This window comes from Capsicum annuum, chromosome 1 (genome assembly GCF_002878395.1).
Source record: "Capsicum annuum cultivar UCD-10X-F1 chromosome 1, UCD10Xv1.1, whole genome shotgun sequence".
In the NCBI taxonomy this organism is placed as follows: domain Eukaryota; kingdom Viridiplantae; phylum Streptophyta; class Magnoliopsida; order Solanales; family Solanaceae; genus Capsicum; species Capsicum annuum.
Window position 1 is genome coordinate 201,777,618 of NC_061111.1, and position 19,429 is coordinate 201,797,046.

At 35.8% G+C, this 19,429-nt stretch overlaps 3 protein-coding genes across 4 annotated transcripts in view; 2 read left to right on the forward strand and 1 right to left on the reverse strand.

Annotated features, from left to right (window-relative positions):
* Positions 1 to 374: 374 nt before the first annotated feature.
* LOC107844433 (metacaspase-1) lies at positions 375 to 9,949 on the reverse strand. Its single transcript, XM_016688850.2, has 5 exons — positions 9,227 to 9,949; positions 2,474 to 2,804; positions 1,806 to 1,926; positions 1,426 to 1,650; positions 375 to 693 (listed from the first exon to the last, which is right to left on the reverse strand). The coding sequence occupies exons 1-5, from the start codon at positions 9,588 to 9,590 to the stop codon at positions 634 to 636; spliced, it is 1,101 nt and encodes a 366-aa protein (XP_016544336.1). The 5' UTR covers positions 9,591 to 9,949; the 3' UTR covers positions 375 to 633.
* A 3,026-nt stretch (positions 9,950 to 12,975) lies between these two features.
* On the forward strand, positions 12,976 to 15,016 carry LOC107844440 (60S ribosomal protein L37a). Its single transcript, XM_016688857.2, has 5 exons — positions 12,976 to 13,291; positions 13,943 to 13,982; positions 14,369 to 14,457; positions 14,553 to 14,635; positions 14,718 to 15,016. Exons 1-5 carry the CDS (start codon positions 13,289 to 13,291, stop codon positions 14,779 to 14,781), a joined length of 279 nt encoding a protein of 92 aa, XP_016544343.1. The 5' UTR covers positions 12,976 to 13,288; the 3' UTR covers positions 14,782 to 15,016.
* Positions 15,017 to 17,851: 2,835 nt separating this feature from the next.
* LOC107860407 (transcription factor IIIB 70 kDa subunit-like) overlaps positions 17,852 to 19,429 on the forward strand; it is a gene marked incomplete in the record, with an annotated part of 19,376 nt that continues 17,798 nt past the window's right edge. The window contains 4 exon segments of one of the 2 annotated variants that reach the window (XM_047400312.1): positions 17,852 to 18,143; positions 18,238 to 18,273; positions 18,939 to 19,024; positions 19,198 to 19,279. In XM_047400312.1, coding sequence (XP_047256268.1) covers positions 18,966 to 19,024; positions 19,198 to 19,279 — 141 coding nt within the window. 2 annotated transcript variants of the gene reach the window in all.

Consider the following 19,429-nt stretch of genomic DNA (forward strand, 5'->3'; position numbering starts at 1 on the left):
TTGGAAAAGGAAACAGCAATCAATATGAAAACCGAAGGTAAGGAAGGAAACAAGGGGAATTAGTAAAATCGAATTTCAAGAAAGTAAGAAAATAAAGAAATAGAAGTACCTCTTTATAAGGAAAACTAAACAACGCATAACTACCTATTATGAGTAATGGATTGAGAGCGAAAACTAGATCGTTCAAACTGAAGAAACATAGGAAAGGAAAGGACCAAAATTAGCATTCTGATGATCAAAGTAGAGAACAAATGTACAAGCATTCATGTTACCTCTAGATGATCTGTAGTCTCATCCAAGTAAAGTTTCAAACACTAGAATTTCTTTTTTACAAAGGCAAAAGAGGAACGTAAGTATCAAACTTCACAAGTATAGAACCAAAAAGACAAGGAGTCACATCTCACAGCTATATTAATGAACAAATTCAGTAAATCTGTAGATATTGCAACAGTTGAGGGCCAGCTATTTTGACAAGAATTTCATTAGAGTAAGCTTTCCATCTGAAAGCTATTTGCATTCTCATGCATAAGCAGCATATTATAGAAGCCGATGAAATTACTCTCTTCACAAAGAATCCAAATCCAAATCCAAACACACCAAATAGGGGAAGGGGGCAAGAGGGTACGAGGAGTTTCACAATGAAAATGGCTTCGCATACACATCGAATGGCTGGCAAGCGGTTAACTGGGGTTCCTGAAAAGAGTGCAACATAAAAGAGCAACTGTCAGGAACTACACTTCAACGCTGCAACTCAGGAAAATAAGAGCAAAAGAATGCTTTTACATCTTGAAAGTAAGTTTCATATTTGTCAGAATTTCAAAAGAATAAAGGTAATAAACACACAATCTTTAAGAGCATAGCTAAGGCATTTATGGTCTTGCAAGCTGCAAATGGAGTTGACACTTCTCCTCAATGCCAAAAAGAATTTAAGATGTGGGTAACATACGCAAGGGTTCTGCAATAAACTCCCATAATCACCCGAAAGGAAGAACAAGGTTGGATCAACCTAAGATCACTATAGTAAGTGGAAAGCCCAAAATTAAAGGCGTGAAGTGAACATCAAAAAAAAAAAATTCAGTTCAAACTAAATTTGAATTATTCAAAGATAAGAGATATTCTTGACATTCTACTTATTGGTAAAAAATTGGAATCACTAGATTATTAGAATTTTAAAGATTAAAAATGTATACAAAAGCCAATTCTTTAATCAAAACACAACAAACAACTACCCAGTGTAGTCCCACAAAGTGGGGTCTGGGATTCAAAATGTATGAAATTATTTAAAGTTTAAACCACTTGCTACAGATAGGATTCAGAATTTAAACACTGATTCTTGAAGAACAACCCTTTTTCTTTATGAAAAAAGAGATTGTTGACGAGAAAAATACAAGTCAGTAGCAAATTAACATAATATGTGTGAGTTACCTGACTAAAGCCTCCGCCAATACTGAGACTACCACCAGTCAAAAGCATCGAGATGAGAGATGTGACAGCACCCCCACCAAAGTCACCCCCTGAACTTCCACCAGCTTGTCGGATGGCATTTCGCATTGCAGTCAATATACTTCCATATGTGGCTCCATGACCGCGCTCAATAGCTTGAATGAAACAGAAAGTCATAGCACCAGTTGAAGTTATTTTTGAAAGCGCCTGCACATCAACGTTATTAGTTTCCTAATAGCTTCCAGAAAGAGGGATAAGCTAATAGCTTCCAAGTTAAATCCAGTACAACGAAAGAGGGATAAGCTAATAGTTTCAAGTTAAACTCAGCACACAAAAAGAGGGATAAGATTAATCAAACTTACAGATGTATCAGCAGAAGTTTGATCATCATCACAACCACTAAAAGAGAAAACTTCACCACCATTAGTTCCTTTCCAGACACCAGAACGGGGACGATGATCTTCCCATACATATTGTCCGCTCCTATTTCCATGAAGTTACAAAAGTAAGTGTTACCAAAGATAGAGTGGAATAAGAAGTTTAACATAGCTGGAAATGAGGAAAAATTACACAACATTTTCAATGATGACATTTTCAAGGTGTTACCTTGTGAGCTGTATATCATGTTCTAAAAAGGGCAGCCCGGTGCACTAAAGCTACCACTATGCGCGGTGTCCAGGGACTGCATATCATGTTCTAATTTAATAGTATTTGTAGAATTTGTCGTTCAGTCAAACCATATATTCACGAACTAAAGAGTCATTTATGGAACATATCATACTCAAATGTCAGAAAATACTATCAGTAGATGGCTCTTACTTATCGGCCATCAATCCTAGATGAAAACCAAACAAGACATACTTTGTTAATCTTTAAAATTAGGAATCTCTTAGGTGTAAAATGAATACCCATTCAACATATTTTATGAAATTCAACCTCTTGTATATCCAATTATACCTAAATGCTTCAAACAATAGGTAACAATATCTAACAAGAAAAAACATAAATTACTAAGGATAAAGTGACATACCTGCTCATTCTACAAAGGAATGGAAGGTCTAAAACAGTTCCGCTGTGGCAAGCATCTATTATGGCATGAAGTTTTACTCCGTAAGGAAGAGGCCTGACAATTGTTGCATTGATTTCATCATCAACAATCATACCCTGAGTTTCAAAATCTAAGGGACATAAAGTTTCATCATATCCATCCACTTCATCTCCATTGTAATTCCTTTGTCTTGAGCCATGACCAGAATAATGAAAGAGTAGCGAGTCTCCTGGTTGGCATCCCTGTACAAGCCAATATAATGCCATGCGTATGTTCTGTTTAGTCGGAGTTCTATATGGGTCGGTTTCCTCTTCTGCACATGTATTTGGACAAGAGAGTTGAAATTATGAAACACATCTTTGAAGCAAATTAGGGCTGTGGAAATTAACAGTTGAACCAATAACCCGAACCGATAATTGAGATATTGGACTAATGATTGGGGTTATTGGTTTAACAGTTGATTATCGATAAACTGTTCCAAATTATTGTGTTATTGGTTCGGTTCTCGGGTTGAGCATTTTTCTTAACAGGTGAACCAACAACCCATTAGTAATTTATTAAATTACAATTTTACCCTTCAATATGTAAAATATCCTAAAAAGAAGATTAATGGCGTGTCGATGAAAAGTAAAGGGAATGTTATTCAAATATAAATTAAAGTTCGTTGCTCCAGTTGGGCTAGTTCTATAGGCTCTTTCTCTTTTCACTCATTTTTTTCTAGTTAAACATACTTGTGAGATTTTTCGTGTGACATCTTGACGGTTAACCTGATAACTGAACCAATAACGATAAATTACCAATTAACCAATAGACGTGTTAGGACACCATAATAGTCACATATTATGTATTTATATTTGATTAGAATTGTATAGTTTATCTCTTAAGAGAGTTTGTGTTCAACTATACCATGTATAGCATCTTGTATATATTGAGGCAAAAGCTCTCTCTGAATAATTGAGTGAAAATCTTTTCATGGTATCAAAGCCTTGCGAAGACTCACGTCCCACAATGGCGCTTCCCTCAATTACCAGTATCACCTCACAAACCCCTTCCCAGAATTTTTCGTCGCTCGCAACCAACGTTAATCAGTCTCATCTTCTCAAATTAAACCGTCATAACTATATTGTATGGAAATCACAAATTCTCCCAGTTCTAAGGGGTAACGAACTCGAGGGATATGTGGATGGTACACACAAGTGCCCTCCAAAGTTCACTCCAAATAGCTTATTTGAAGCAACCTCAACTGACGGGGTTATCAACCCAGCGTACAGTTTATGGATCAAACAAGACCAACTTTTATTGAGTTGGATTCTCTCAACCCTCACCAAAGGGATTTTAGCCCAAGTAGTTGGTTGTACAACATCTCAGGCGGTTTGGTAAGCACTTGAGACGATGTTTGCATCGCAATCTAAGGCTAGGATAATGCAATTAAGGTTGCAATTACAAACCACAAAGAAAGAAACTCATCCATGGTAGAATATCTTCAAAAAATGAAGACTTGTACCGATAATCTCGCGGTTGCGGCACACCCGGTCACTGATGATGATCTTGTCATATATTCTTGGAGGACTTGGACAAGAATATGATGCTGTGGTTGTCTCAGTCACTACTAGGGCAGAGTTCATTTCATTAGCCGATCTTCATGGCTTGCTTTTAAGTCAAGAGTATCGTTTGGAGCAAATGCCAAGTACAGAACAAGGATTAAGCCAAGCCAACTTGTCTACTAGACAATCCAACAATACTAAGAATGATAACTCCTTTAAGCAGCCTACTAATGTCAATAACAATCAGGCTTATGGTGGCAGATTTGGACGAGGACAAGGTCGAGGTCGCAACGCCAACTCATCCAACCAAAATCAATGTCAAGTTTGCCATAAATTTGGTCACTCCGCCTTGGTTTGCTACCATCGTTTTGACCATGCCTATCAAGCTCCTTCCAAATCGCACATGGCTGCTCTCATTGCACAACCTTCTACGGTTGGAGACTCAAATTGGTATCCGGATTCTGGGGCTACTCATCATTTAACTAACGATATGCAGAATATGGCGATACGAGGAGAGTATATGGGAAACGATCAAATTCATATTGGTAATGGCACAGGTTTGACAATTTCTCACTTTGGTAATGCTATCTTACCTATAGTTAGTCGACCTTTACATTTATCTAATGTATTATTGGTGCCTAAAATTACCAAGAATTTGCTTAGTGTAGCAAAGTTCACTTCTGATAATGATGTTATATTTGAGTTTCACCCTCGTTTTTGTCTTGTGAAGGATCGGGCAATGGGGAAAGTACTACTGCGCGGGACTCTTGAGCATGGCCTTTATCGCCTCCTTGCAACCCAGTTACTCAGCTAGCCTTCTTCCTCAAATAAATCACAGGCTTTCCATGTCTCCAAGTCATCTTTTGATCTATGGCATAGTCGTTTAGGTCACTCGTCTCTACGAGCAGTCAATAGTATTATTAGGAGTCTTTCTTTACCGGTCAAATTAAGTCCTCAGTCTAGTGTTTGTTCTTCTTGCCAATATGGCAAGAGTCACAAATTGCCGTTTTCTAATTCTAGTTCTAGTGCTAGTTTTCCCCTTGATTTGATCCACAGTGATGTATGGGGTCCTGCTCCACAATTGGCTAGTAATAAATACCGTTATTATGTTTCTTTTATTGATGACTTTAGCAAATTTACATGGTTATTTCCTATGAGTTCCAAAAATGAAGTTTATACAATATTTTTACGGTTTAAAACTCAAATCGAGAAATTCTTTAAGCGCCATATAAAAGTGGTACAATCTGATTGGGGTGGTGAATATAGGAAATTATCCAACTTTTTTGCTCAAGAGGGGATCGTTCATCACTTATCTTGTCCCCATACCCATGAACAAAATAGTACTGCCGAAAGAAAACATCGTCATATTGTTGAAATGGGTTTAACACTTCTCGCACATGCACCCCTTCCTCTCACCTTTTGGGATCATGCTTTTGCTATTGCCGTTTACACTATAAATCGTATCCCAACACCCTCGCTCAATAATGTTTCACCTTATGAGAAGTTGTTCAAACAAATTCCTGATTACCATTTTCTGAAAACTTTAGGCTGCGCGTGTTTCCCATTCTTTCGTCCCTATAATTCTCACAAACTAGCCTTCTGATCCTTAAAGTGTATTTTCTTGGGGTATAGTGGAAATCATAAAGGATATCAGTGTTTACATGTCCCTAGTGGCCGAATATATATATCTCGGCATGTGATTTTTGACGAGTTACAATTTCCTTTTGTTAGTTTATCTTCGACTTCAAATAGAGCACCGACTTCCGACTCTACTGTCATGACCTCGTTACCCATCATTGCTCCTTGTAATTCCACTTCGCCTATCACGTCTGCCAATAATAGTTCTGTAGCAGATGTTGTCTCGCCAATTCCATCGTTAAACTCGTCAAATCCTTCTTCACCAAGTCCATCGTCAAGCTCACCGGTGTGTTTTTCGGTCCCATCTGATTTGTCTCCGTCTTCCATCCCTGCTATTAACCTTACTGTTGATCTTCCAGTATCTATTGATACACCTACCGTTGCTCCTAATTCTCAACCATCGGCGGCTCGGACCACATCCTTTGTACCTCATCCTATGGTCACCAGGAGTAAAGACAAATCACAACTTCCCCAAGCTCACATTGCCACAAAATATCCTTTGCCTCCATCTACCCTTCCACCTGAACCTACCAATTTTACCCAAGCCAACAAGGATCCAAAATGGCGAAAGGCTATGCAAGAAGAGTACAACGCCCTCTTGCAAAACGGTACTTAGTCCCTTGTTCCATCCTTTACGGCAAAGAATGTTGTGGCATGCAAATGGATTTTTAAGTTAAAACTCAATCCTAGTGGCTCCATTGAGCGTTACAAGGCTCGTTTAGTGGCAAAGGGATTTAGCCAAGAGGCTGGAGTAGACTATCATGAAACATTCAGTCCCGTGGTAAAGCCTACAACAATCTGACTGGTTTTGTCTTTAGCTCTGTCCAAAGGGTGGTCTTTACGGAAGCTCGACGTCAAAAATGCATTTCTTCACGGGCAATTACATAAAGAGGTATACATGTCTCAACCCCCTGGATTTACTGATCCAAGATATCCCAACCATGTGTGCAAGCTTCACAAAGCCCTTTATGGCCTTAAACAAGCACCTCGGGCATGGTTTGAGAAGCTTAGCTCGAAATTGCTTGAACTCAATTTTGTACCTTCCAAATCTGATACGTCTCTGTTTATACGCAATTTTGACGGTCATATTACTATTATCTTTGTGTATGTGGATGATTTTATTGTTACAGTAAGCTCTAATGAGTTCATTGCAAGCCTTGTTCTTCAATTGTCTAATGCCTTTGCTGTAAAAGATCTTGGTAAGCTACACTACTTTCTTGGTGTTGAGGTCCATTATCAGCCCACTATCACAATACATACGAGAACTCCTTGCTCGTGCCAATATAGATGGTGCAAAGCCAACTGGTACACCTATGGCCACATGACTTCAATTGTCTCAACATGGGAGTTCACCGTTTTCGGATCCATCATTGTATCGCAGCTTGATAGGAGCTCTTCAATTTATAACCATCACGCGTCCAGATGTGTCATTCACTGTCAACAAATTACGTCGATTCATGCATAATCCTATGGAGTCTCATTTCACTGCTATGAAACGTTTGTTGCACTATTTAAAGGCAACTATAAACCTCGGCTTGCATTTGCGTTCCACTAGCTCCTTACCACTTTAAACCTTCACAGATGCGGACTGGGCTACCAATGGTTATTGTATATTTCTTGGACCCAATTTAGTGTCATGGAGCTCAAAGAAGCAGCGAGTAGTTGCACAATCTAGTACCGAAGCTGAATATAGGGCCTTAGCTGCGGCTCTGCCGAAGTTACCTAGCTGCAACATCTTCTTCAAGAGCTGCGTGTCTCTCTTCCCCAAGCTCCCATACTATGGTGTGATAATCTGTCCGCTACCTACCTCACTGCCAATCCTAATTTTCATGCGCGAACCAAACATATTGAGTTAGATTTTCATTTTGTTCGAGAGAAAGTAGCCTCAAAGGACTTGAACGTTCGCTACATCAGTTCCTTGGATCAGTTAGCAGACATCTTCACCAAGAGCCTTCCTTCCCGTCGGTTTCATCTCCTGCGTTCCAAGCTTGCAGTTGCCCAGCCACTGCTCAGCTAGCGGGGGCATGTTAGGACACCATAATAGTCACATATTTGTATTTATATTTGATTAGAATTGTATAGTTTATCTCTTAGAGAGTTTGTGTTCAACTATACCCTGTATAGCATCTTGTATATATTGAGGCAAAAGCCCTCTCTGAATATAATTGAGTGAAAATCTTTTCAAGACGATATCTTAATGCTTTAGCATGTCTACAAAACAATAATCAGTAAGTAGAACCGATAACATTCAAAACCGAACCGACCGATATGCAGCCATAAAGCAAATTACCAAAAGTTGACAAAAAATCAAGCATCAGCACTTCTGATCAATAGAAGAGTGTACACGTACAATCATAACTATTCATCCTTGAAGTTTAGTTAGGTACAAAGCAAAATGTAATTCGCTTTTGAAAGTCGTTGGTGGCAATCAAGACTCTTTTTTTTTTTTTTGAAAAATGTAACATGTATTATAAACAAAGGAATACACAGGGAGTATTCCAGTAATGCTTACAGCCAGAAAGTCTAAAAAAGCAAAAACCTCCTTCGAAGACTTATAAGTTATCAAGACTCTAGAGGTGGCAAAAATAAAAAAAGGACAACCCGATGCACTAAAGCTCCCGCTATGCACAGGGTCCGGGGAAGGGGTCGACCACAAGAGTCTATTGTACGCAACCTTACCTTGCATTCCTACCAGAGGTTGTTTCCAAGGTTTGAACCCATGAACAAATGAAAGAACCTATTAAAACGACTGCAGGACAACTAATATCCATAATGTTAGATGTTCATATTTGATGATATCATCATCTAATCTTGTAGAATATGTTGTCCTTTTTCTCATACTATGATTGGCCCAACCTGAAACCCTCCCCCCCTCCTACCTAGGAGCCTGACAATGGCTTTTTCTCATTTGCTCCTTGGGTGACTAACTATTTGATGACCCTAACCAAACTAAGCTATCCCTTGAGCCTCTGAAATGTTATCATGATCATTTGCTTAAAAGGGACATGGTTACAAAACTACATGTGTATCCGGGAACAAAGTAGCGTATTGATTTGCTCAAAAAGGAAAATAAAACCATAATAATATTACTACTTGCAACTTCTGGAATCTTAATCAATATTTTCGCTTGCTTCCATATAAAGTTGTTTCCTTCCCTAAGATTTCCAAAAGGTAATATCATCAATCAACTATATCTTCTTTAATTTTTTGTTTTGATAACTGTTGTATCTGGGCGAGGCCAGCTTTCGTGCATCTCGACTAATTCCACGGGATACCTGCACCTCCCACCAGCATCAGGCACCCGGTAACTCTATCCCCCAAGGCCAGGCTAACTCTATCCATCAAGGATAGGATAGATGAGAAGAAATCCGTTGGGATCATCAATAAACTATATCTCCATTCCAAATAAGTAGGGTAAGCTAAACGAAATCTCCAAAAGAACAATACCAAAACAGCAGAATTATACAAATCATCCTAATTTACGCACCAAATCAATTCAAATAATTGCAAAACAGCCAAAAATAAATCAAACAAAGATTCAATTTTTTTTTACCATTGAGCATAAGAATAGACGCCTCCGGAAACTGGAACTTGTTGATCAACAAATATTTCATACATTTAGCATCATTAAGACACCCTTTAAGCTCATGTCTAGAATACCTATACGATATACCAACAATCACGGCTTTCTTTCTCCCATGAGCATTCGGTGGTGGTCCAGGTGGCGCGTGGCTGTACGGTGACGGAGGTGCCGCAGCTGGTGGTGGGTGGTTGTACTGATGAGGCGACGGTGGAGGAACAGCGCGTGGGTCAGCCAACTGTGTTACTGCCTGGCAAACAGCACAACGAATGGATCGCGCACCGGGCGGTAGCTGTAATGGGGTATGACAATTCGAACAATTTACTAACATCATCATGGCTTACTTTAATTGAGAAATTGAATGAAGAAAATTGGAAATTTTGAGGATTATGGAGATTGGGGTTTTCGAAAAAGGGGAGAAAATTAAGAATTAATGTCTGCAAAAGATTTTGAATTATTATTATTTGGAAGAATCTTTTAAGGTAACTTGTAAGATCAAAGTACAAATGAAAGAAACAAAATGGACTTTGAAAGATTAAATTGTTTCAATTTTTATTGTTCCACCTTTTCAATCAATTTCTGGTGTGTTACGTCCGCGTACGCGCTAATTGCCATGTGACATCTTAATTTGTCACGCCATACGTCTACGCATCTTTCAATTTGATGCAAGTCCGAATTATTGTGTCTGTTGACCATAAAAATTTATTCGTTTTTCTGTTACAATATATATAAAAAAAAAATAGCTAATGAAAATCTCAAATTTAATTTAAGAAAAAACTATATGATACTACATCTTTTCTTACCATATTTACTCAAAATTTTATCCCTATAAAATAATTACAAAAATCTTAAATTTCACTTAGGATCGCGATACATCACTTAAAACTATGACATCACTTAGCGTTGCGATGCATCACTTAGAGTCGCGATACATCACGAGATTGGGAATATACATCGCGGGCCCCGCTGAGTAATGTATCTTGACCATGAGTAACGTATCGCGACCATCAGGGGACCGGTTAAGTAATGATCGTGCCCCCTAAGTAATGTATCGCAACCTCTAAGTAAAGTATCGCTATCCTAAGTGTAATCGCAACACAAAAATCAAGATTTTATGTAATTTTGAAACGAGTGGGGATAAAGTGTAATTAGGTACTAGACAGTTGAAATTTATGTTGTTTGCCCTTAATTTAAAGTTGTTTTAGGTTTAAAAAATAGTTTGTCATCATCTTTTCAAGCAATTTATGCTTCAATAAGCGAGGCGCGCTATTAGTAAGATGAGCAGGGGAAGAGCGATCGGACGTGGTGAGGTTTTAGTGGAGTTTTAGAAGAGCACGGACAAGGCAGATATAGAGTAGTTGACCGGTTTGTTTAATGTCATTTTTAAGATCGAAAAGATACCTGGAGAATGGGGGTGGTATACAATGTTCCCTTTGTATAAGAACAAATGTGATATTCAGAACTGTAATAATTACATGAGTATCAAATTATTACGGTACACTGTGAAAGTTTGAAAAAATAGGGATAGAGATGAGGGTGGGGAGGAGTGTATCCATTTTTGAGAATCAACTTGGATTCGTGAGTGGACAATCTACTACGAAAGTCATCCATCATGTAAGGAGATTGATGGAGAAATATTGAAAAAAAGTTGAGGTACTTACATATGGTGTTCATGACCTTGAATTAGCCTATGACAAGGTTTCGAGAGAAGTCATTTGGAGATGCCCAGAGGTTAGAGGTATACCGGCGGCTTACATTAACGTAATAGAGGATATGTATGATGAAACTAAAATGCAAGTTAGAACGGTAAGACGAGGCTCAAAACACTTTTTTATGAAAATGGGGTTGCACTAGCTAGGGATTCATATTAGTTGGTTCAGTTCGATTTATCGATTTTTGGTTCGTAAGCACGCTAAGTTGACAATCAAATCAATAAAATATTCATTATCAATTTTTAATTAATCGATTTTTTATCTTTAACGGTTCAACTTTCGATTTTACCATAAGAAAATGCTCATCCATTTTTTTATTTCTCTTATTTTTATTGGTTCTACACTATCTTCATGCATAAAGTCTACACAATTTACAAGCAGTGAGACTACAACTATGAAATACAAAAAATAATTGGGTACGTATTTACAATCTAAAGTCACTATTATAAAATTACAAATTTCATATAATTTTATTGGGTTATCGGTTTTACCATTAAGTAAAATCTTTAAATTAAAATTGAATTGATATCCCAATTTTTTTTTTTATAAAATCATTTAAAAATCATTAACCCAATAACCTGATATCGATAAAACAATAATATTTTTACCAGTTCAATTTATTGATTAAATCAGTTTTTGCACACCCTAGGATCAACTTTTGGTCAGTTTCTCTTTGCCTTGATGATGAATGAATTGCTATGGTATATTTAAGATAAAATGTCTTGGTGTGTGTTATTTATGAATGATATATATAGTACTGATTGATGAGATGCATAGCAAAGTGAATGCTAGGTTGTAGGTATGGCGACAAACTCTGAAAGCCAGAGGGTTTAGGTTGAGCAGGATCAAAATAAAGTATTTGAAGTGCAAATTCAGTGAGTTGTTAGATGAGGCAAGCGTGGAAGTGTGGCTTGACTCACAAGGTATCCCCAAGAGAGATATTTTATAGTATCTTGGCTCTGTAATTCAAGAAAGTGGGGATATCAATGATGATATATATTAGAGAGGAACAAATAAAGTGAAAACCCGCTTCCCGGAGTGTTGCGTGATAAAAAGATATCACCAAAACTTAAAGTAAATTATATAAAATGGTGGTTAGACTGACATTATTGTATGAGGTAAAGTGTTGGCTAGTCAAAAACTCTTATACTTAGAAGATGTTTGTTGTGCGAGATGAAGAAGTTGAAGTAGATGGATAAGAACACTAGGTGCGAATAGGATTATGAATGAAATTATTTGAAATAAGGTAAAAACAACCTCCCTTGTGAACAAGATAAAGGAAGGGATATTGAGATGGTCCGGACAAGCGAGGAGGCATGATGCAGATGCCCTGGTAAGTAAGTGCAAGAGGTTAGAGATAGAAGGTATGATGAGAGGCAGATATAGCCCCCCCCCCCCCCCCCCCCCCAAAAGTATTGGGGAGTGGTAATTAGACAGGATATGATGCGTCTTTAGATTACTAAGGACATGACCTTAGATAGAAGGGTGTGCATGACGCGTATTAGAGTAGAAGATTGTCTAGGTAGGAGTATCTTCTTTCTTTTTGAGGGTTTACGTTTGTGGGTGTTTGTCGTGTACTAGCTTTAGCATGATAGTTTAGGGTTTAGCTGTAAATGTTGAGTTGGAGCTAATTCCTACGCGTGGTATCTATCATGGTCTGTTGTTTATGGTGTTTTGATTATCACACTAGTTAATTGTTATTATTTTTTTCTTGTAGACTCCGCATAGTTTCCTTTTTAGTTACTTATATTTTCTTCACACTTCCCTTCTTTTTTGTATTTGAACTTGTTGCACTTGTGCCAAAGGTATTTTAGAAAATACCCTCTCGAGATAGTGGTAAGGCATACATATAATTTATCCTTCTTAGACCTCGCTTGTTGAATTTCACTAGATATGTTGTTGTTGTTGTTAATTTTTACTTTTAAAGTTTTGTTTAAATATATATTCCACCAAGAATATGTTCTCAACTTTGTGCAAAACTTAAAAGTAGATACAATTTCATTTTCAACTCCAAACTTCATGAAAATATTTCATTTTGGGAACTATTTACCGTTTTTTTACCCTCAGAAAACTTGTCCAAAGAGGTCATAAAAATGTTTTTCCCCGAATGCTACATTAGATAAAGGGCCTAAATGGGCCTTCATCCCCTACTGGACTTTAGGGCAAAGCCCATGTCAGGATCCACCTAAATAGACTAGAACCTGGCCACCCATATAAAAGCACCAACGATAACTGATTATTTGCAATCTAGGGTTTTTGTTGCAGCTGCCGCGGCGTATTTCTCTTCCATCAGGTCTCAAGGTTCTTCACCAGTTCGCCGAAAATGGTACTCTCTACTCTTCAAATCAAACAAAGAATTGCTGTTTAATACCTTCAGTAATTAGCAATTTGATTAGTATACAATTATTCAGCTTTACACATCCTGTATTGCTTTAATGGCAATTTGGTTTCTGGTTTAAGTGTTTGAGTTATCCTCTATTAGGTGAAATGTTCAGTTAATTAATTTTGTTGGCTCTTCTAGTTGACAAATTGGTTTATCATTGTAATTAAAGTTCTAAGGTAGCTAAAGTGGAGGCTTTAAGCTTATTATATGCGCATCTCCTTATGTTTTTGTTTGGTGTTTAAAAGTATAACAAACGGTGCTAAAGATTTTCTATTTGTAATACTCAGCTCATTGTATGCATACTCTTGTAATTTTGTGATATAGCTAGTATTTTTTTCCTTTAAATTCTAGAATCTAAAACAGAGTATAAATTATATATTTAAATATTTTGGACTCGATGTATATATACGTGCATACACATATGTAGAGAGAAATATCTTGGGTCCTTTACTCTTACGTTATGGTTGTTTAAATGGGATAACACTTATATTTTCTTGTTTGGCTGTGGATATGTTTCTTTTTTCTTCATTCTACCGTTTCTATTCTCATATTAGCTTGACATGATTGTTAAATGAAGCTCCTTTGTTAATGCAGACCAAGAGAACCAAGAAGGCTGGAATTGTCGGGAAGTATGGTGTGTACCTAAAATGCTAAGATGCTTTTGTGTTAATTTTGTATTTTAATGGTGAACAAGTAGTAGTGTAATCTAGAAGATTGCATATTCACATCTTATATCATCAAAATGGTTTTCCAATATAAAAAACTTGATGAACTTTTTAAAACTGTAAGTATGTGCAATAACAATAAGTTATTAGTAAGGTATGTGAATTCTGTCTCCATTACTTCATTGCTGGCCATTATTTTGTTTATTACCTTCCACTAGGACAATTGTCTACTAATGGTATCATCTAAAAGGTTTTCCTTTTTCTTTTCTTTCTTAAAATGTTGGAAGGTGCGTATTTAGTCATCAGTTTTTCTAAGGAAGTCCTTGAATAATCTCCGGTTTCTCCCAAAATATAGGTACCCGTTATGGTGCCAGTTTGAGGAAGCAGATCAAGAAGATGGAGGTCAGTCAGCACAGCAAGTACTTCTGTGAGTTCTGCGGCAAGGTACAATTCTCCGGTGTTTTTATATGATAGTTTGTTATAGAGCACTCGGGTAATTATTATATTGATAATAATGTCCCTCTGTTCTTACCTTGTAGTATGCCGTCAAGAGGAAAGCTGTTGGTATTTGGGGTTGCAAGGACTGTGGCAAAGTGAAAGCCGGTGGTGCTTACACATTGAAGTAATCATCATCTAAACTCTTGCAGTTCTCTTTCTCGTTCTATGCTTGAAGTGCTAATTCTTTTTTCCTCTTTTTTCTCCAGCACTGCCAGCGCTGTCACCGTAAGGAGCACCATTCGAAGGCTTAGGGAGCAGACAGAGAGCTAGTAATTTAGCTGCTAATTGAAAGTTGAATTTTATTTAGTCTTCACTGTTCGATATTAAGTGAGTTGAATCTTGGTTTCGTATTTAGAGAGCTGTATTTTGTACTGTTTTGGAAATTTTGATTTATCCTAAGCATTGGAACAATATTCCTAGTGTGGCATGTCCCAAATCTTATTTCCCCATCTCATCAAGTTGAAGTTTTAAAGGATTTCATGGTTAAAGGATTTCATGTTTGCTAGCTGTGCAAGTGTTTGTGTGGTGGCACTAGTTGCAGTAGAAATCTGCCCTATTGTTTTCTGATGTGCTCTTTCATCATATGATATAACGTTGATCATCATTTGTTCTTTTGCCCTGTTCATTCAGTATGTTGCTAGAGGCCGTTCTCTACCTTGGAATTTGCCCATCTTCTTATCTTAATCAAGTCGATGAGGATTTAATGGTTTGATGTAAACATTCTTGCGGTAAGGGTAGGCATGGTACGCAGTTTTTGATAGCGTACCATGTCCACCCCTACTTGTATGTAATATTCAAGCGAGGACATCCTCAGCTGAAAGGAATCCAGAGAAAGTGATAATCTTCCAACTTTATGTAATAATATCTCCACTCCCCTTTCAAATGAACACTAGAGACATCCTTAACTTACTATCTTAATATCTGGCTGTCGAATTATCAACCTGAGTCGGAAATTTTAAGGATCACGTTCATTCCGTTACCTTAACTAGCATAATTGATTTTGGGGTATTGTGATTGACATTTTGGAAAAGAAATGACTTGCTTATTCGTAATAATATTTTCACAGATAAAACCAAGTTAATTATGAGCGGGTCTACATCTTTAGTTACAAATGCATGTAAAAAGCAACCACCAAACTTTAAAAATGGGAATCTAAGTTGAGTATGTAGAGAAACTAGCAAGCTCTGCTCTAATTGATGCTACTGCGCTGCTTCATATTTGTTCTTGTGTTGGTAATAAGTAAGTCATCGTTACAATAAAAAGCAATTGTTATCGTCACGAAATGCATCACTAATCATTTCCTTTTAAATGTTTTGAAATTAACCACCCATTTTCAATCCTAAAGCAGTATGCACAATGATGCATAATTTCACTCATGAATCACTTTGAAGTATTTTCTACTAACGTTTTCTTGATATAAGATTTATTTTTGTTTAAGAATAATAGTTAGGAGTAATAAAAAGGGGGATTTCGTGCAATATGTGTAGTTGCCAAAGCATCATTATTCCAACTTAGTGAATAGTTGAATTATATATGTTTTTTTCATCAACTAATAACTTAAATTTTGCTCAAACGTAATAAATTAAATTATTATCATGAAAATAAATAAATTTAAGAGAAAATTAAAGAGTAATAATAGATTTATTACTTTTTGCATTGGGATTAAAATAAAAAATCGTGTTATTATTTATAAACATCAACGCAATATAATATGATCATTATGAACAAATTCAAAATCTTTATATATAGATTCATTGACATAATATTTTTCTTATAAACCTATTTGCAAAAGAAAGATGAATATTTTGGAATTATTCTTAATATAGTTGGATAGTTGAGTTGCTTGATTACCTTGGGTTGGTGGTGTTTTGGGATTTTTCCTTATTATTTGCAGCAATGGCATGTACACCTATGCTTTTGAGTTTGTACGTTTTCTTTGATGGTAAAAAAATCTAATTTTAACCAATTGTTTTTAAAGGTGTTTTTGATATTCAATATTGTTATTTGTTGCTGTCAATTGTACGTCATGAATAAAAAATTGAACAATCTATTTTAACTCATTTAATGGCCTCAATATTGTTACCTATTTTAATTTACTGTGTAGTTGGAGTTTTGGGTTCGTACGGGTATTTTTGTACTTAATCAAAATGAATGAAGATAATTTGTATACTTTTATTTTTCCTATAAAGGCCAACTCACAAAAATTTAGGTCTCAAGTCTTTGGTTTCAGCAAGGAAAACGCCGTCTTCGATCTTTCAACGCTATTGTTTTTGTCTTCTTCGATTTCATATCTGTAAGTTATCTTGTCTGATCGAAATTCTTTTAGGATATGTTTTATGATACTATTTTAAAGTCTTGATGGTGTTTTTATTATAATTCATAAATATAAAAAATAAATATACATTTCTTAAGACGGAATAAAATTAAATGAAAAAAGAGTATGTTTCCTTACGATTATTCAATCTTCAGTATTAACCCTATTAGATGATTAATTCAAATTTATAGAATGTAGATTCATCAAATAAAGAAGCATTCCTTATTAATAGTTTGTCACTTTTGAATTGAGAGCACCGATGTCTCATTTGCCTCATCACATTCCTCTATGATAAAATTGAAGAAATGAGATCTCTTGATTATTTATTAATTGAAATAGAAAAATAATTTTTTTATTTTATTTTTTTTGTGTATGTAAATGAAGACATCTATGTGTAAATACAACAAATTAATTATTATAAAAAGGTCATAAAACCTTTTTTTCAAGAGAATTACAAGTGACTTATGAAATTAATTCTTTTATAAAATTATATTAAATTGCGACTTCGATATTTTTCGATAAAATTTATATGATATGTTCTAATTTTATCATAAAACAAGTTCAATATTTTGTGTTTGGGCTGGCGCTAATTAGATCACCAATTAATATGAATGTCATCCTAAATACTCATAGATATTTTTAGCATGTGTTTGACCATGAATATTACTCACAATATTTTGAAATATATTTTTACTTTATTTTAAAATACTTATTTTACCATAAATATTTTTCAATTGCATTTCCCTTAGGATACATTTGGCTATGAACTAATAATTGCCCGTTGAACCATGAATACTTATTTAAAAATTACTTCAAGAGGTGTTTTCGCTATTTTTATATTCATTTTTTGTATTTCTTAATTTATTTTATCAAAAAAAAAAAATTAATATTCTTTTATTTTCATAAAATAACCTAATTGTCGTAAAACTCTATTTTTTAAAAATTTATTTTTACTTTTTATATCTTTTATTTTAAAACTACCTCATTTTCAAATTTTTAACAAATAAAAATCTACCATTAGTATAAATTTATTGGGAAAGACCGGCCCGATAAGTTGCAGTTGCAATCCCTTCCGCACTATGAACTGGGAAGTTGGAGCCGTGGAGGTAGCAGCTTTAAAGACCGTTATTTGTAATATAGTTCCCCCCAAATTCGGACGAATTGGGGAAAGTGGTCCGCACATTAATATCTGAATAAGGGACTAAAAAAGATTACAACTCGGGGAATACCCACAATTTCTTTTACTATACACAATTACTCAGTAGTCAAGTTTGATTGATTGGGTTCACATCTTGCTCCGAAGTCTCTGTTTATCAAGGTACTTTTCCACTGTTCCAAGTCCCTTTTTTTTGTTTGGTAACCGTGGTGTTTGGGCTAGCTTTTACCTCGACTAATTACACGTAGCGCAACAGGTATCAGTAACTCTGATATTGGCCACAAGGACACAGGTACCTGTTAAAATCTAATCTATTTGGTTGATACCTCTATGGATGCTTATGGAATTTGTAATGGATAAACTAATAATTATCTTGTCAGTGATCATGCACTTTTTTTTTGTTGTTATTTTCAGTTTTCATTGGAGAAAAAACAAAAAAAACCCGAAAAAGCTGAAGCTTTGAGGAATACCCACTTTTTGCCTCCTCTGAGATATACTATATGTTATAGAAGTTCAATTGAGTAGTCATCTTGGTGTGTACTCTTGAGTTAATTAAAAGTTGTGTGATATGTTTTTAGTAATTCTAAACCTTGGATGTTTTAGTACTTCATTGGATGAATTGATAATTATCGGGCTTGACATTTTGTCATTGATCTCGTTCTTTATAGTCGTCTGGATGTTGACAAAACAGCTCGTTTAATACATTCCTTAATGACACTGAGATGTGTCAGCTGCTTTATACACTTTTGACTCTGATTCAAGTAAACCAAAAGTGATTGAGTTAGAGGATTTAAATCATATGAGTTAGGATTGCCAAATCGTAGCGTGTGGCTGATTATTACAAATAAGGAATTCATATCCACCTTCGTGTGCATTGAATAAATTCACTTTTTTTTTTTTTGAAATATCATTCTGGTTGAATTCCTTGCTCAATATGCATAAAGCTGACCATTGTAGTTTGAGTTGATTCAGTTCTCTTTGAGCATGGTTTGGTGTGTTTATTGTGCGCGGGACACGTTGAGAGAAGATGTGGATGGTAGAATGTAAGCTACATCACCTACAGTTCTACTTCATTATGATACTTCTCTCCTTCATTTTGTTTTATGTATATGGTTTATTCATTCTAAGATGCTTCATTTGTGTATATATTTTTCTTCTAAGATGCTTCATTTGTATATATATGTTTCTTCTAAGACTTCATTCCATTGCATCGTAGTTGTTGTTCCCTTTGTGGAAGAGTACTTGAAGAAGATCATTTTTCTGTTGAGCCCACTTTTGTTAAGAATGCTGCTGGACAGGTTAGTCTTTGTTTCTTATTCTGCTTGATGCATATGGGTTGCTATGTCTGAAACAATTTGTTTTGTTTCCCTAAGATCCAATCCTATATAGCTATGGTGTGCTTAATCTGTCTTAATCATTGTTATTAATTCTTAAAAAAGAGTTTTCAA

What these genes read in the sequence shown, in the direction of transcription:
- LOC107844433 (XM_016688850.2), bottom strand. Translation starts at nt 9,590, where the DNA reads ATGATGATGTTAGTAAATTGTTCGAATTGTCATACCCCATTACAGCTA. An exon ending in TTCCTTTGTAGAATGAGCAG is followed by an intron (nt 1,927 to 2,473) that starts GTATGTCACTTT and finishes TCATGGAAATAG; the next exon opens with GAGCGGACAATATGTATGGG. An exon ending in AAACTTCTGCTGATACATCT is followed by an intron (nt 1,651 to 1,805) that starts GTAAGTTTGATT and finishes GTTGATGTGCAG; the next exon opens with GCGCTTTCAAAAATAACTTC.
- LOC107844440 (XM_016688857.2), top strand. An exon ending in TGGAATTGTCGGGAAGTATG is followed by an intron (nt 13,983 to 14,368) that starts GTGTGTACCTAA and finishes CCCAAAATATAG; the next exon opens with GTACCCGTTATGGTGCCAGT. An exon ending in TCTGTGAGTTCTGCGGCAAG is followed by an intron (nt 14,458 to 14,552) that starts GTACAATTCTCC and finishes CTTACCTTGTAG; the next exon opens with TATGCCGTCAAGAGGAAAGC.